Source organism: Microcaecilia unicolor, chromosome 5, assembly GCF_901765095.1.
Source record: "Microcaecilia unicolor chromosome 5, aMicUni1.1, whole genome shotgun sequence".
Taxonomy (NCBI): domain Eukaryota; kingdom Metazoa; phylum Chordata; class Amphibia; order Gymnophiona; family Siphonopidae; genus Microcaecilia; species Microcaecilia unicolor.
Window position 1 is genome coordinate 178,278,449 of NC_044035.1, and position 16,869 is coordinate 178,295,317.

Here is a 16,869-nt window from a genome sequence, read left to right on the forward strand (position 1 = left end):
TAATCTAATTGTGACATCAAGAGAGCATAGAGAATAGATTTCTGGGAAGTAAGACCAAGGAACGGACATACAATTCTGAATTGATGAAGAGAGATGAAACATGCTTTGGCTAGGGATGCAATGTGTTGATTAAATGATATCTTTGTGTCACCCGAAAAAGACAAATCTTGCCTTCTAACCCTTTGGTAATGTCATTCACAAATAAAATAGAACTGGTCCCAGTACTGATCCCTGAGATACTCCACAACTCACCTTCCTTTCCTCCAAGGAAACTCTGTTCACCACCACACTGTCGTCTGTCATTCAACCAGTTTCCAATCTAGTTCAACACTTAGGGTCCTAACATGAGCCTGCTCTGCTTGAGCCTCCTGTGAACCATATCAAAGGCTTTGCTGAAATCAAAATAGATTCCTTTGGTAAAACCATGTTGCCTTGGAAAGTTCATTATCCTTTCCTTCAGTAGCATCTCCATAATTTTTCCAACCAACGTGAGGCTTATCGGACTATATAGTTTCCCACTTCTTCCCTGCCCCTGCTTTTGTGAAGAGGGACCCTATCCACTCAACTCCAATCCCATGGAATCTCTCCTGTCTCCAAGGATCTAGTAAATCCTTAAGAGGTCCCCCCAGGATTTCTCTGAGTTGCTTCAGTATTCTGAGATGTATTCCATCTGGCCCTATGGCTTTGTCCACCTTCAGATTTTCAAGTTGTTCATAAACACTTTCATCTGGTAACGGTGCAACATCTATATACCCTTGGCAGATGACCACAGTCATTCTTCAGGATTTTCCTCTGTGAACACAGAAGGATTTGTTTAGCATATCCACTTTGTCCTCATCACTCTCCTCCTTTCTCCAACATATCTGAAAAAATTATTGTCACCTCTCTTTACATCTTTAGCCATTTTTTCTTAAACCTGTGCTTTTGCTAGCCATATTTTTCTCTTCACTTCTTTGACTTTTGCCCGTGTTCCTCTTGTTGCATTCTTCTGTATTTCTTGAAGGTCATCTCGTTTGCCTTTATTTTTTCAGCTGCTTGTTTGGAGACCCAGCATAACAATTTTCATCCAGCACCATGAGGAGGATTATGCAGTACACCCTACAGAATCACCACCTGCCCAGGAGCATTTTCTGGGTTTAATATCTATGAACTCTGAGTAATTATTTTCTCTGCTCTTCTTAAAGGAGGGTTAGGATCCCTCAAACGCATAAGCACTTAAGGAAATCTGCAGTAAAGAGGTTCATAGCCACATCAGCTCATGAATATAGGGCCCTCAGCCAATACTACTGAATTCCTTCCTTCCTGAGAACCTGCATCCTATGTTGGACCTGGTTCACTTGAATATGTGCCCATTGGAAGGGTGCTGATGTTGCTGCCACTGCCTTCCCCACCCCCAACTGATTTTTTTCATGTTTGGGGAATACTAGTTCTTCCCTTCTGAAATGGTACACAGCCCTGGAATTTTTGCATAGCAAATGCATGTTGTGTGCAGGGTGTAAACTAATAAAGGGATCTTGCATGCTCCACTGGACAGAAGGATAAAATACAATGAAAGAAACTGGCAGATCTGTCTTAGATAAGGAGTGATATCCTACAGGCAGGCTCACATTTTGTGGTTATCAGCTGGGATGTACAAACTTTACATGCAGAAAAACCTTTATAAAAATTGTCCCCCTAAATCCCCGTGGTATATTTCTGAACATGTAGAATATAACAGTTTCTGTTTCAATAGTATATATGTATGAGAACTTTATGTTAAGATATAATATGTTGTGTTCTATATTTTACCACTACAATCATCATGAGGAGCACTTCTGTATAGCAAACTGTATTGCTTCTGTAACAGAACAACTGACAACTTTGAAAACAAAATGGAAAGTTTTGATTCCACTAGAGCCAGCCAGCCCAGTACAGCAATCAAACAAGTTATGTAGTTCATGTTATGAACTGATTAGTCAGACAACTTTACTGTGACATATGAAGACACTAGCAACATTGCTTATTGGGTGGAGGTATATGGTAAAAGCCCAAATCATTTCCACCATTCAACGACTAGAATAATTTCCCTTAAATATGCATACTGGGGTCAATTCAAGAAGAGTTCCAAAATTTAGGCGCTGGGATGATGCATGCTAAGCGCAAATTTTATATTGACAGGTCCATATGGAACTGCTATTACAGAATACTAGCATAGCATCCACAGTTTTGCACCTAACCTCGGGGCCCTTTTACTAAGAGACGGTAAGCCCACCACAGGCTTACTCTGCACCAATCTGGAGCTACCACTGGCCCAATGCAGGCGCCAGAGGTATTTCCGCCCCCAGCACACAGCATTTCCAGCACTAGTATTAACCAGATGGTAATTGGAGAGCACCGCATGCGACTCGGTTACTACCGGATTAGTGTGGGAGTCCTTACCGCATTAATCAATAGGTGGTGGTAAGTGCTTCCTCCCGCATGGCCACCCAGTAAGTGAAATCCTACTGCATGGCCATTTCTTTTTTCGGCCTTTTTACCCACTGTGGTAGAAAGGGCCTCAGCGTGTGGCAAAAACAGCCCCCACCACTAGCACAGGGTCCTTTTTTACCTCAGTTTAGTAAAAGGGCACCTTTAGGCATAAGCACTTATGCCATGCCAAAGGCTGATGTACGTGCTCGTGCCTAACTGTTGGCAGGTAGGCGTGTAACTCCTAGTATTCTATAATCAGTGTATGTAACTCCTAGGCACGTCCCTGACCTGCTCATACCTCTCCCATGTCCACAATCCCCTAGAAGTTGTGTGTGATAAAAATTGTACAGGCAATTTCTAGAATAGTGACTAAGGACAGTTGCAGGCACAACTGCTAATTGGTACCAATTAACACCAATTTAAGCCAATAATTGGCTGTTAACTCCAACTATTGAATTAAATTGCATGCACAACTGACCTTATTCTATAAACTGGGCACACAACTTTGAGCACCAAGGGCCAAATTCTATAAATGGTGTTTTAAAAATTGGTGCCGAAAAACCATGGTTAGCGTGATTCTATAAACTACGCCTAAAGTTAGGCGTAGTTTATAGAATATGCTCACGCACCATTCTTGGAAATAAAATTTAGGCACACCCATTTAGGCCACCTAAAACCAGGCCTAAATACCTGCGACTAAAATTTGCACACACCACATTGTAGAATATGCCTAGAAAGTTATGTGCATACATTCTAATTAAAGCCAATTAGTGCCACTAATTGTTAAGTACCAATTATCTGTACTGATTGCCTTGTTAATCAATTAAGTTGTGTACACAATTTGGCTATGAGCCAAATTAGCACGCAGAAGTTAAGGCAACATATATAGAATTTGTGGACAAGTGTTGGGCGTCCAATTTTATAGAATTAGGAGTTTTGTGTTTTAATAAAACTTGCCTCATGGGAATAGAAGCACTATTAGAATGACGTGCTCTAAATGTACAATAAACATCAAGGCATCCAAACAGCAATCGCAGTAGACAATTAAAGTTCTGATCCTTAGCTATTACTGGACTGGTCTGTGATGGAAGCCTGCTGCCCAGTCAGAATTAGGATCCCTTGTCATGGAATCTATTTGTAATGAAAACCAATTGCTGAGTCATTACCATTACAGGTCTGACTCAGGATCGTAATTTAAAACAAATAAAAGCTCAGTACATCAGTGTCAATAAAATATTCAGGATCAGATATGGCCTTGTTGCTATTTCGTGCCAGAACCACAGTAACTGCTCATCAGTTCTAGATGCCTTTGCTGTTTGAGGAAGAACATCACTTAGTTCCATCGTTGAGCCTGTGAGAAGGTCACCTGCTATAATATTGTAAGTCAGTGTTTTGGAAACTCAGTAGGCAGGATGATTATCACACTTACTTAGGTCTGACTTCTCCTTGGCAATGTGCACTTTATGGTATTAAAGACCAATGTGGAACAATCGGATGCAATATGTTGTCTGCTATTCTTGCCATGATAGGTTTGAGTCAGTACAGTTGTACAAGAACTTCCATAGGGCTAGGAAGGATTAGGGTCAGCATAGGATTAACCCTTTGGTGAGCCCTAGGCAAAGTGTGTTGGGTTCCTATTGTAATATAAACACATTTTAAACTTCTCAAATGGGCAAGCTGGCAGAGGAAGAAGCAACAGATAAGAAGGAATGCTCGCTGGCAACTGGAGGATAATACACTAGGGGCTAGGGAGAGTAAAGATACCTATGCAACCAACAGTGGCTCTGGTCCTCCCTTCAACCCCTCCCCTTCTTCTTTCTGCCAGAAGCTAATTTACTAGGGCAAACATCTGCTTTGAGATCCATTTAATTAGCACATCTAAAAGAGCCCCCTCCTAAACATTTGGGCCCTTGTAGGCACATGCATAGTTTGACTACACATTAATCCTGCCATGATTAGGGTTATGTTAGTACACCCTGGCACAGCTGTTCAAAAACATCAGTAGGGACAGTAAGAAGTAGGATTATTGTTAGGGTTGGGCCAACATGCTTCAGCGCAGTAGCACAGAAATATCTGTAGAAGCGGGAAGGATTAGGACAAGCTATGGTTAGGATCAGTTAGACTTAGGCCAACGCTTCCCAGCACCAGAATTCAGAGAAGGAGAAGGGAATTTGTATTTAGCTCACACCTTTCTTCAGTAGTAGTTTAAGGCAAGTTACATTCAGGCACAGTAAATATTTTCCTGTCCCCAGAGGGCTTACAATCTAAATTTGTACCTGTGGCAAGGGAGGATTAAATGATACACCCAAGATCTCAAGGAGTGGCAGTGGTATTTGTACTGGGGCTTCCCTGGTTTTCAGCCCCAACTCACCACCTGAAATATATTCAAAGAGAAGAAAGTTTTAATAGTGGGGTTAGAATTAAAATTAAGGTTAGGTAAAGAGTCAGTTTAGGATGACCATAACTCAGAAAGGTGCAAAGAGGTAGGAAGTTTAAAATTAGGATTGGAGTTAAGTCAGCATGATCCAGCACACTGGTTTAGGAATGTTTATAGGTTTAGGAAAAATTATGATTACTGTTAGGTCAGCAGCTAAAGAGTGTCCATAACAGAAGGAAGGACTGCCGCAAAAATCTTGTTTGATATATTACAATAGATCAGATGCTGAGAACAGCTGGATAGGCAGTAGCAAGACATCCTAGGGATCTGCACCCAACACTGTGTTATGTAGTATCACATATACACACTGATTGTGATCAGTGCAAAATCAGGAAGCCATCATGCTTTCTCAGTGACCCATGTTCCATAGAGCTATGTGCTTCTGTGCTGCAAAATGAGAAGAAATGGGAAGGGAAAAATGTTAGAGCACTGAAAGCAGAACAGGATTTCAGATATGGACATAATTACTGACTGGGTAGTCTGACTGCACTTTCCCTCAATGTTATACAGAGAGGTAGTGATCTGAGATATAGAGACCTTGATGTATTTTATAAGGGAATTTGCTTGATTCAGCCTAGTGGTGCAGCAGGACAACTGATGCCTTTCCAAGTCAGCCAGAGCTGATGGTACTGCAGAGAAGGAATTGAGAACCAGAGGCAGCAAGGGAGGAGGCACCATCATTAAAAAACAGCCTGACCTAGTGGTTATTTATTTATTTTTACATTTATATTCTGCTTTAACCAAAGTGGGTTACAAAACTAACAGACACAATAAAACCATAAAAACTTAAAATAAACATAGTAGAAATCAGACAGTCCAGATGACAGTGACTAATGCCCACCGCCATTATTCCAAAAATGCCTTCATAAAATTTAAAAAATAAAGAAATGAACACTAGTCAATCCCTGTATACATCCCATATACAGGGATTGACTATTGTTCATTTTTGTAGTTTGAGTGTCTGCCCCTTGGGTTTCTATGGTTGTAGTGATTAATTTCATAAAATTGAAGGCTCACTAATATTTCTTAAACTGAGAGGCATTTGCACATAATCTCAGAGTACCTGGAAGTTTATTCCACAGAAAAGGCCCAGGTATTGAAAAGGCATGAGCATGAGTCTCTGCACAATGATACATTGTGACTGATTGTGTAACCAATTGCTTCATCACCTTGAACACAACGATTGAATTGGCTGGTACGTATTCAACCCTTTCAAAAAATACGCTTGCATATTTGCATATACTCTCTGATGAATTAATACCAGAATCTTAAAACAAATTCTACACATCACTGGCAACCAATGAAGTGATTTTAAAATAGGAGCAACATGAGATGATTTTGGCAACTCTACAATCAAACATGCTGTTGCATTCTGGATGATCTGCAGTGCCATGAAACAAGTAGATGTCATACCAAAGGGAATTACAATAATCGATTTTGGTTAGTACCAGGCTCTGCACCACCATCCGGAAATCTGAGGCTGGTAACATTATTCTCAGCTTGCTCAACAAATGAAGCTTTACAACAGATGTAAATATTTAGAGTACATAACTGCAGGATCCTGGTGCGTGGTCCCCCATGGAGAGAACTTGTCATCGCATTGACTGTTCTAAAGTAAAACAGGAAGGGATATAAAACAAGGAAAAATTCCTGGATAATTGTGATCCCAGTCCTAGTTTTGATTAAGCTGGAAGTCCACAGGAGCAGGAAGAATCTTCTGGGTCAACAGCCCTCCCCCCAGCAGAAACTAAAGCTTACTAAAGCTTAGCACGTGCTAACAGACATTAGTGTGCACTAATGCTACATGGCCCATAGGTATACAACAGGATGCACAACATTTAGCATGCGTTAAAGTCCCTCAGCGTGCGCTAAGCTTTAGTAAAAGGCCCCTAAGTGAGACAAGCTGTTACCATACATCTCAGTTTCTGGGACTCAGTCCTGTCAGGAAACGACAGGACATGAACCTCCAGAGGCAGCAGCACCCTTATAACTCTTACAGCTCACATCACTACCTACATCAGCTCCCCAGACATTTGCTGCCTTTGCTATAAAGAACAAGTGGGGAAAGCATGCAGAGCATAGCTCCTGGAATTCTTTTCAACACCTCTGCAAAAATGCATGTGTGTGTATGTTGGGGAAGGGGTGTGTGTGTAACTGTGTAGTTGTTCTCCAAGGACAGCAGGATGAATATCCACACTGATGAGTGACATCATAGACCGCTATTAAATGGAGTCCATAGACCGCTATTAAATGGACTTGGAAAAATTCCGCATTTTTAGGTATAACTTGTCTGGAATGTTTTTACGTTTGGGGAGCGTGCCAGGTGCCCTTGACCTGGATTGGCCACTGTCGGTGACAGGATGCTGGGCTAGATGGACCTTTGGTCTTTCCCAGTATGGCACTACTTATGTACTTATGTACTTATCATCTGACAGAGCCAGGTGCAGGAAGTGCTCCTCAGTGTTCTTCTGGAAGTTTTTGGAAACCTCCTACCGTGCATTGCATATGTCTTCCTGCCCACCATCATCATGCAGGACCAGCTGAGACTAGTACAGTAACTCACAGAAGTCAATGCCAAGGGGAAGTGAGCTAGTCAGTGTGGATATTCATCCTGCTGTCCTTGGAGAATACTTGCTACAGGTGAGTTCATTTCTCTTCCTCCGAGGACAAGCAGGATGTAATCTATACATTGATGGGAATCCTTAGCTACCACCCTGTCTTAAAATAGAAAGGGAAACAACTAGGGTCTGCAACAGGAAGGGCTTATATAGTAAATAATTAATAAGAACCAACATTTCTTTTAAGACAGCCTGGAACAGAAGACAAATGGGCCTGGCACGGGGGGTAAAGAGGAGTTGGATGCTACACCCCAAATAGATTATGAAAGACTGACCAAAACGGCTGTTGCAACAGAAATCTTGCTTTATGCAGTAGTAAGATGTGAACTCCACATTGCAGCTCTGCAGATTTCCTCGATCAAGGCTGACCTCATGGGTTATTGACACAGCCATGGCTCTGACACTGAACAGTGACAAGACCCTCAACAGTCAACCCAGCCTGGGCATAAGTAAAGGAAATGTAGTCTGCTAGCCAATTGGAGAGGTAAGTTTACCAAAGTAAGCCGAGGGAGAAAGGCAGTGGGAAGTAGACCATGAACTCAAGAGACTAGAATGATAGTCTGTTGATGATAATTTTATTAGTCAGCGACTCGACACAGTACTGCCTTTTCAACAGAGCAGTGTGGACATGTTTTGCTTGCTGTCTCTCTCAGCTTGTATCTACTACTACTACTATGACTTACGCAGCGCTAAATTCTGCTTACAGTTTGAAGTTCTCTCATTGTGGTTGTAGCATTGGCATACACTCTTGTGTAATCTTTTAATCGTCCTCCTTTTGCCTTTTATTTTTGGCCATTTGGTCTTTATTTTCTGCGGCCCACTCCCTTAGGCCTTGGGCACCCAGTCAGGGACATTTTTCACCATTGAGCCATTTGATTTCACTTCAGCTGTTTTTCTGGACTTGTCCTAGAAAACTCACAGTGCTTTTAAAAAGTGCTCCAGATGCAACAGCACCATGTCTCTCACACACATTCTTGTGCTCTCCCTGTTGGGATCCAAAGAATCAAAAAGCTGGGTGGACTGTCTGTAGGGCCTAGCCTTCCCATTGACTGAACCCTACCTATAATACCTGCTGCTAGTTACAATGGAAGGGAGCTGGACAGGCTCACTCACGGGTGTGGTGTGAGGCGAGGAAGTTACAGAACTGCAAATAGAGGTTTTACATTTAGAAAAAATGTTCTGTCATATTCCCTAATAAGTAAAAAAAATGACAGTAGACCATCAATATGGCAGAAGAAAACGTATTGAATAACAGTAACAAGACTTCAGTCTTAAATGTGAATCAACAATTAGTCAATTGGCAGTTTTGTAGATTATTGGTACAAAGATGCCTGGCTATCTATCCATCAACATCATTAAACTTGTCTTTGTGTGAAGCTGAAATTGTATCCCTGATGCAGTCATCTGCCTAAACGTGACCTTATTGGTTTACTGTTATTCAATAAATTTTCTTCTGCCATACTGTTGATTTACTGTCATCATTTTTCTTCTATCTTGACAACTGATTGATGTTTGTCCATCTTTTTATTTATCATCTATTCCATCATCAATATTGCTTTGCTCACTCGCGTTTATTAATAACATCTAGATGGAGGGTATTTATCCTGCTGAAATAGCTTCAACTGTTCTGATACCCATACCAAAGAATCTGGAAGGAGATCTTACTCAATTAGAAAACTTTAGACCGGTTGCTAGTATTCCTTGGTTAGAAAAACTTTTGGAATTTGTTGTAAAACTCCAATTCTCTTTATTTTTGGAAGAATCTGGATACTTACATTTCTCTCAAAATGGATTCTGTTCTACGCACGGTACGGAAACTATGCTTATAGTATTAACAACTGAGATAAAGAGATATTTATCAAAGGGTGCAGAAGTTATACTTTTGCAATTTGATATTTTGGCGTTGATCATGAGCTATTGCTTTTTAGACTGAGTGAAACGGGATGGTTCTTAAATGATTCTCATCATTTTTGAGCTCTAGACAATATAGGCCCCTGTTTACAAGGCTGCACCAGCAGCTGTTAGTGTGGTACTGCCTATACAGCTCATTCACTTTGAATGGGCTGTGTCGGCAATGCTGTGCAGCTTTATAAACAGAGGGGATAGGAGTCACGTGATGCTGTAGAGGGAGTGAGACGTGCTCTCAGGCTCTCTTAGGCCCCAACACCTCTTAATCTACCGTGGAAACCTCAAACTAGATAAATACAGGACGGGAACCAAAAGAGCACTCAACAAAATAGTGCATAGCAGATGGACATATTTGTAGAAACATCGGGGAAAGCAATGGCGAGTAGAGGGCAGAAAAAGGAAAAGGAGAAGGCCCGAGGCGCGGAAAGCGCGGCAGAAACAAAACAAGCGCCGGAAACCCCTGTGTTCTCGCTGGAACAGCTATCACAACTCACCGCGGCGGTGGAGAAGGCAATGGAGCCGAGATGGGAGCGGCTGGAAGGGCGGCTAGCAAACATGGAAACTCTGCTGGGCGAAACGGTGCAAAGAGCAACGGAGCTGGAGCGAAGGGTCTTGGCGCTGGAGGATGCAGGGGCACCGGCAGCTCAAAAACTGGAGCGAGCACTGGGGAAGATTGAAAACATGGCGTCGGCCTTAGATGACCTCGAGAATCGGTCAAGGAGAGCAAACCTCCGGATCATCGGTGTCCCTGAATCAGTGGGGGATGGCGTATTGTGCACCAAAATAGAAAAATGGCTAAAAGAAGAGTTCGCGCTCTCGGACCACGCGGGACCACTATGCCTAGAGCGGATCCACCGCGTGGGCAGAAAGCAAGAAGGGAGACAGGCTCCGAGAGCAATTATCCTGAAAGTACATAACTATCTGCACAAAGTGGAAATCTTGCAGGGATACCGGATGAAGAGGGATTCTACTCAATATGAAGGACACACAGTTAGAATATTTCAGGATTACTCGGCACAGCTGCAGGGAAGGAGGAGAAACTTTACCCCGCTGTGCAAAAGACTGCATGAGGCCCGCATTCAATTCATGCTGATTTACCCAGCCATCCTCAAGATTAAGCACGAGGGACGATGGAGGTCTTTTGAGGAAGTGGCAGGGGCCTCAGCGTTTATAAATGAGATAGAGAATAATATGAACAATGTCCATGCCAATAACAACGTTAAGTGAAGTTCCTGTGTATAGGTATGATAAAGAAATTGTTATTTTTCAGTGTAATGATGGTTGGAAACATCCCATAACAGTAAGGGGTGGAAACCTGGGTACTTTGGAAAAGCTACAGAGGTGGGGGGGCTACTAGCATTGAAGTGACTCTAGGTCTGTAGGAATATGGACCCAGAACTACAGTTGCATGGGAGGGGACAAGGAGGGAAGGGGGGAGGGGGGGAAGGGGGGTAGACGGGAGGGATTAGGGGGCAGAATTTTGGAACTACGTGGCACATCACATGCTGAGAATTCGAGGCAGGAAAGTCAGGGTCAATACGTAGAAAGTAAATTAAGGGAGTTGGATAGTTGGGAACAGCAAAGCTCTGGGGGGGAGGCTGGGCGCCCCTGGAGCGGCATAATGAGAGAACTGACAGAGAAACAAAGTCTTGCTCCTGGCTAAGAAGCAGAGAGGAGAGGTAAGGGTGGTCTCCTGGAATGTCTGCGGGGTCACGTCCCCAGTAAAGAGAACTAAGATCCTAGATGCTCTGAAACGCCATGGGGCCCAAATAGCTTGTATTCAGGAGACCAGACTCTCACAAGAGGAAAGTGAAAAACTGAGAAGGCAATGGGTGGGAGAAGTGCACTGCTCCCCAGCAAAAGGTAGAAAGGGAGGGGTGGCTATTTTAATTCACAAGGCCCTAGCTTGCCAAGTTACACCGTTATTTAAAGATACAGAAGGGAAATATGTGGGGGTCAAACTCAAACTACAAGGCAGGGATCGGCTCTTGATAGCAGTTTATGCACCTACAGGATCCAATAAGGCTTTTTACTCTCAGCTGTTGGCTAAGTGCCAACAGTATCCAGAATTGCCCATAATAGTGGCAGGGGACATGAATCAGGTTTTTGACTGGGAAATGGATCGCTCTGGGCCTACACACAAAGGGACTCCATCTGGCCCCTCATTGCTGGAGTCCTTCTGCAGGCTAGCGGGGCTGGTAGATGCGTGGCGGCTGATGAATCTGGAAGAGAAGGACTACACACACATCTCTAGGGCCCATAGGACCCACTCTAGATTAGACTATATCCTCCTCTCGCAGGAACTCTTTAGTCAAGTGCAAGGGGCAAAAATAGGGCCGGAGGGTCTCTCAGACCACGCAATGGTATGGGTGGATTTTGAGGCGCAGCCATACTACAGAGCACAGGGGAACTGGAGGTTCCCAGCTTACCTTTACCACTCGGCAGACTTTAAGAAGTACTTGCTTACAAAGTGGGAAGACTACTGCACTTTCAACGCTCAGCATACAGATGACCCAGTGCTCTTCTGGGCAGCTGCAAAAGCAGTCATACGGGGGCACATAATTGCATATGTAAGTCAGCGCAACCGCCGCATTGCAAAAGGTATTATAGACAGAGAGCACCAATTCAGAGAGGCAAAGCGGCGACATATAAAGTCACCTACTACAGGGAATTATGAAGCGCTGATGGTGGCACGAGTAGCGCTGAATGAGTTATTACATGAGCGAATGACCCGCTCCCTAATATATAGGAAATACAAGATGTACAAGTATGGAGATATAGCAGGGGGGCGCTTAGCAAGGATGGTGAAGGGAGCCCGTGGGTCTCACTTCATTGTGGCAATTAAAGATAGTGCGGGGCAGGTGAAGACAAGAGCCGAAGAAATAGCTGAGACACTCTGGAGTCATTTTGCAGCACTATATCAAGGGGGGGAAGGGAACCTAGAGGCAATAAGAACCTATCTGAGAAACTCGGGGATATCACAACTCACTGCGGAAGAGGCAGCAGGGTTAAACGAGCCGATAACTGCTAAGGAAATCCAGAAAGCTATTAAGGCATTAAAACTATACTCGGCACCCGGACCAGATGGCTATTCGGGCGAATTTTATAAACTACTGGGGAACCAGCTGGTAGGGCCGCTGTGGGAATATTATATGGAAGTGATAGAACACGAGACTTTACCCCCACAGGCGAACACAGCATTAATCAGCCTAATACCGAAGGGAGGGAGAGATCTGTTGAGTCCTGGATCGTATAGGCCGATATCACTGATTAACGTAGACCTAAAAATCTTGTCACGAATACTAGCAGATAGATTGGCTCCCTTGCTGCCCCGGCTTGTCCATGATAGCCAGGTGGGCTTTGTTAGAGGGCGACAGTCAGTGCTTAATGTGCGTAAACTGTTAGCGACTGTGATACATGCAGCGGTGGAGGGGGAGGGTGGTCTTTAGCTAGTCTAGACGCAGAGCGCGCTTTTGACAGGGTGCTCTGGCCCTTCATGTTCGAAACTTTGCAGTGGGTGGGAATAACGGGCTGGTTTCTACAGGCCATACGAACGCTATATTCATCACCAAAGGCAATGCTTATAATTAATGGGGTCAGAACCCGGGAACTAGACATAGAGTGTGGGACACGGCAGGGCTGCCCCCTGTCCCCTCTGCTATTTGTGCTCTCATTGGAACCATTGTTGTGCAAGGTGCGGGCAGAGGAGGGGATACGGGGAATAAGAATCCAAGGGGTAGCAACAAAAATTTTTGCATACGCAGACGATCTACTATTGCTGCTAGATGAGGGCCACTCATCCCTGTACTGTTTATTAGAGGTGCTGCAAACATATGGGAACCTCTCAGGCTTTAAGCTTAACCTCACAAAATCGCAGGGGCTGCCATTGGGAGGAGGAACAAGGGATAGCTGGAACGGGGAATTCCCACTGGGGTGGGCAGAAGGTAATATTAAATACCTAGGAGTCCGGGTGTCAGGGGACTTGTCAACTTTGTACAAACTGAATGTATTTCCAATGCTGATGGAGACTCGACGGCTTCTGCAACTCTGGGGCGTCTACCCCATTTCGCTAATGGGCCGCATAGCGCTGTTTAACATGTTGATAGCGCCCAAGTGGCTTTATTTATTTCAAATGTTGCCACTATATTTGCGGAGGAGGGAGGAGAGGAGGTTGTCTCAACTGATTCAGGAATTCCTGTGGAGAGGCCGGCGCCCCAGACTGCCAATAACGGTACTGCAGAAGCCTAGGGCCCATGGGGGAATGGGGTTGTTGAATGTAAGGTATTTGGGGGTGTCCTGCATATTAAGGCACATTAGAGACTGGCTGGCTGGTACGCAGAACTTCACACCAACTGACATAGAGACCTTGCTGTCTCCCAGGGAGCACCTGGGATGGCTGTTACACACCACGGGGAGGAGGCCGCAGCTGGAAATCAGGAAAAACCCATTTGTCAGCTCAGCAAGGGAAGCATGGAGATGGCTGTGCCGGCGGCACAGATTCTCACCTGCAGCGACGCCCTTTCTGCCACTAAAAAACAACCCGGACTTTCCAGTGGGAACCTCTTCTAGAACATTTGCGGAATGGCATTCGCGAGGGATTCAATATCTATATCAGATACTGGATGAGGAAGGACAACTTAAGAAACTGTCTGAGCTGCAGCGAGAGTTTGGGCTACAGAGGGCAGACCCCCTTGCATATTACCAAGTGAGACATTATGTACACTCATTGGGCTGGATGAACTTATGTGAAGATGTGCAGGAGGTTATAAGCTCGGCGCTGACTTTGGGAGCCCAGAGTGTGGTGCCGCTGAGATTCTTTCACAGAAACCTCCTAGACTCGACGGAGGATATAGATTACAGAGGCTATGCACAAAAGTGGACGATAGACCTCAGAGAGGAAGTGACGGAGACTCTGTTCACAGGATTTCTGACTAGCATACAGAAAAGTGCCACGTTCCCTCGTGACTGGGAGCTGCAGTACAGGTTTGCACTGAGACTTTATGTGGCGCCTAATCGAGCATTTAAGGCAAAGTTTGGAGCCTCTGGGGCATGCTTGAAATGTGGTCAAGATCCAGCTACTCTGAGCCATATGTTTTGGCTATGTCCGCAGGTGCAGAGCTTCTGGAGAGCGGTGGTGGGAGCCATTGAGAAGTATTGGAACTGTACAGTGCCTTTACAACCCTTGCTTTTATTTGAAGACTTTAAAAATGTAGGTCTCCGAGTGCCGGGCTTGAAGGGGTTTTTGCAAAGAGCGATGCTGCAGGGGAAAAGAGTACTATTGACAAACTGGAGAGAGAGTGCAAGCCCAACTTTGGCCCAATGGAGGGTACAAATGATAGAGATGTTGAAATTAGAAAGACGTGGAGTACAAGACTTTGAAACTGCAGCGGGTAGACAACTGACAAGCACCTGGAGCAATTTTTGGGACACTCTTCAACCAGCAGCCAGGAGCAGACTACTTAATTGCTAAATACATGTGACATTGGGAAGACCCTGCTATGTTTTGAACGCCACTAAATCGAGGAGTAGAGGAGGGAGGGGGGGAGGGGGGGTAAAAGGGGAAAGGATGGGAAGGGGAAGGGAGGGGAAGGAAGGGGTAGAATAGGTTGTTAAAAGAAATACCCAGACATCAAGTTGAAAGTAATAGTTACCAGAAGTTAACATGTTGTATTACATTGTGATGTGCTATGGTTGCAGTGCATGAATGTATCTTTTTTTGAGAACACCAATTAATAAAAAGATTTAAACATAAACAGGGGGGATAGTGTTTTAAAGCATGGAAAGACATCTGTTAGCTGGAGGCCAGGCTGTGAAGTCCCTCAGGGCTCTCCACTATCACCACAGTTTTTTTAATGTCTATATGAGTCATTTGGGAGGCTATTTGAAATCTTTGAATATTTTTTAACATACGCTGATGATATTTTTGTTTTATGCCCAGTCCAGAAAACTTTAGAAAGTACTCTTCTATTGTTAAAACAATATATAAAACTGGTAGAGGAATGGACATTTGCGAACTTTCTTAAGTTCAATACACAGAAGACCAAATTAGTGTGGTTTGGAGATTATCAAAAAGTTGCTTCTGAAATAATAATGTTTTCTTCAGGAATATCTTTAAAGATTGATTCTAAATCTGAAGTGCTTGGAATAATCTTGGATTCTGGTCTTACTTATGAATATCAGCTCAATGCTCTAGTAGGGAAGCTTTTCTTCCATTTACATAAACTTAGAGTTATTAAAATGTCTTTGAGTTTATCTGGATTTTGAATTGTTGAACAAGCAATTTCGATCCCTTTAAGTAACTATAGAAATTCATTGTATTATAATATTAATAAACAACAATTATATTGTTTACAGCTTTTGCAAAATACTGCTGCTTGGCTGATTTTTGGCTTGGGAAAGTTTAGTGAAGTCAGTCCTCTTTTGAAACAATTACATTGGTTAAGATTAGAAGCATGTGTAAAATTTAAGATTGCTTGTCAAGTTTATAAATGTGTTTTTGGAATTAATTCGGTCGTGGTTGGGCAGTTATTACCATCTCCGGGTCTGAAAGGATATTTAAGAAGTTCAAAGAAATTGACACTTGGCATTCCTTTTATAAAGAAAATGAAACTGAAATCTATTTGGGAGCAATCTTTTTCTTTTCAGGGCCCAAAAATTTGGAATAATATACCAATTTCTATACGATTGATATGTAACTATACTCTATTTTGGAAAGCTTTAAAGTCTTACTTGTTCACTCTGTAAAATTATATTACGGAAGCCTAAAGAAGTAAAATTGTTACTCATATCTGATTAGGATATTATCTTTGCTGTAAACTGCCTTGAAGACTTTGTTAAAGGCAGTTTAGAAGCATCAGAATAGAATAGTTCTCTTTTGCCTCTCCTTGGGACTACAGACATATTACCCATCCTTCTATCTTCTGGACAGTAATGTAAAATTCTGCTAACTTCTGAAAAAAGATGCGCAGGAATTCTAACCTGAGTATCTCTCAGGGCTCACCTCTACATGTGGACCCAAAAGTATGTGCAAAATTTGACAATGGCTTATCTAACCCTGCCCACAGCAACAGATGTTACTTGGCAATACACCAAGCAACCAATATGAGCTATCTGATTATTAAAGTAGTTTTCACAGTAGACTTAACAACAAAGAAAAGATATAAAGGGATAAGAAAATATATGAACATTCCCTGTGTGGGTCTGAATGTGTGTGCATGTGTGCTGGGAAAGTGTTGTATCTGTGGGGGAGGTAGCTGAGGGTTGGAGGCACTTGTGAGATGGCAAGTTTGAGAGAAAGGGGGTAGTTTGGACCATGTAGGGGTAGTTGTAGGGGGGACAAGTTCTGGGGGTGGAGCAATTTATAGGGTGGTGGAGCAATAGCAGGGGTAGTTTTTTCATGGTTTGGGGCAATTTGTGGGGCATTGTGTCAGTTGCGAGTAGGTTAGTCTTTGGATGTGG

General features: G+C 43.4%; 1 protein-coding gene across 3 annotated transcripts in view; it reads right to left on the bottom strand.

The window, feature by feature from the left end:
- Positions 1–16,869, bottom strand: part of LOC115470438 (C-type lectin domain family 18 member A-like) — a 221,084-nt gene that overhangs the window by 13,441 nt on the left and 190,774 nt on the right. The window contains exon 12 of one of the 3 annotated variants that reach the window (XM_030203618.1): positions 3,276–4,822. The exons of 1 other annotated variant lie outside the window; for it this stretch is intronic. In XM_030203618.1, the coding sequence (XP_030059478.1) occupies positions 4,713–4,822 (110 nt within the window). In that variant the 3' untranslated portion in view covers positions 3,276–4,712. Of the gene's footprint in view, positions 1–3,275; positions 5,273–16,869 lie in introns of those variants that run through there. One more of the 3 variants, XM_030203620.1, reaches the window with a different exon arrangement.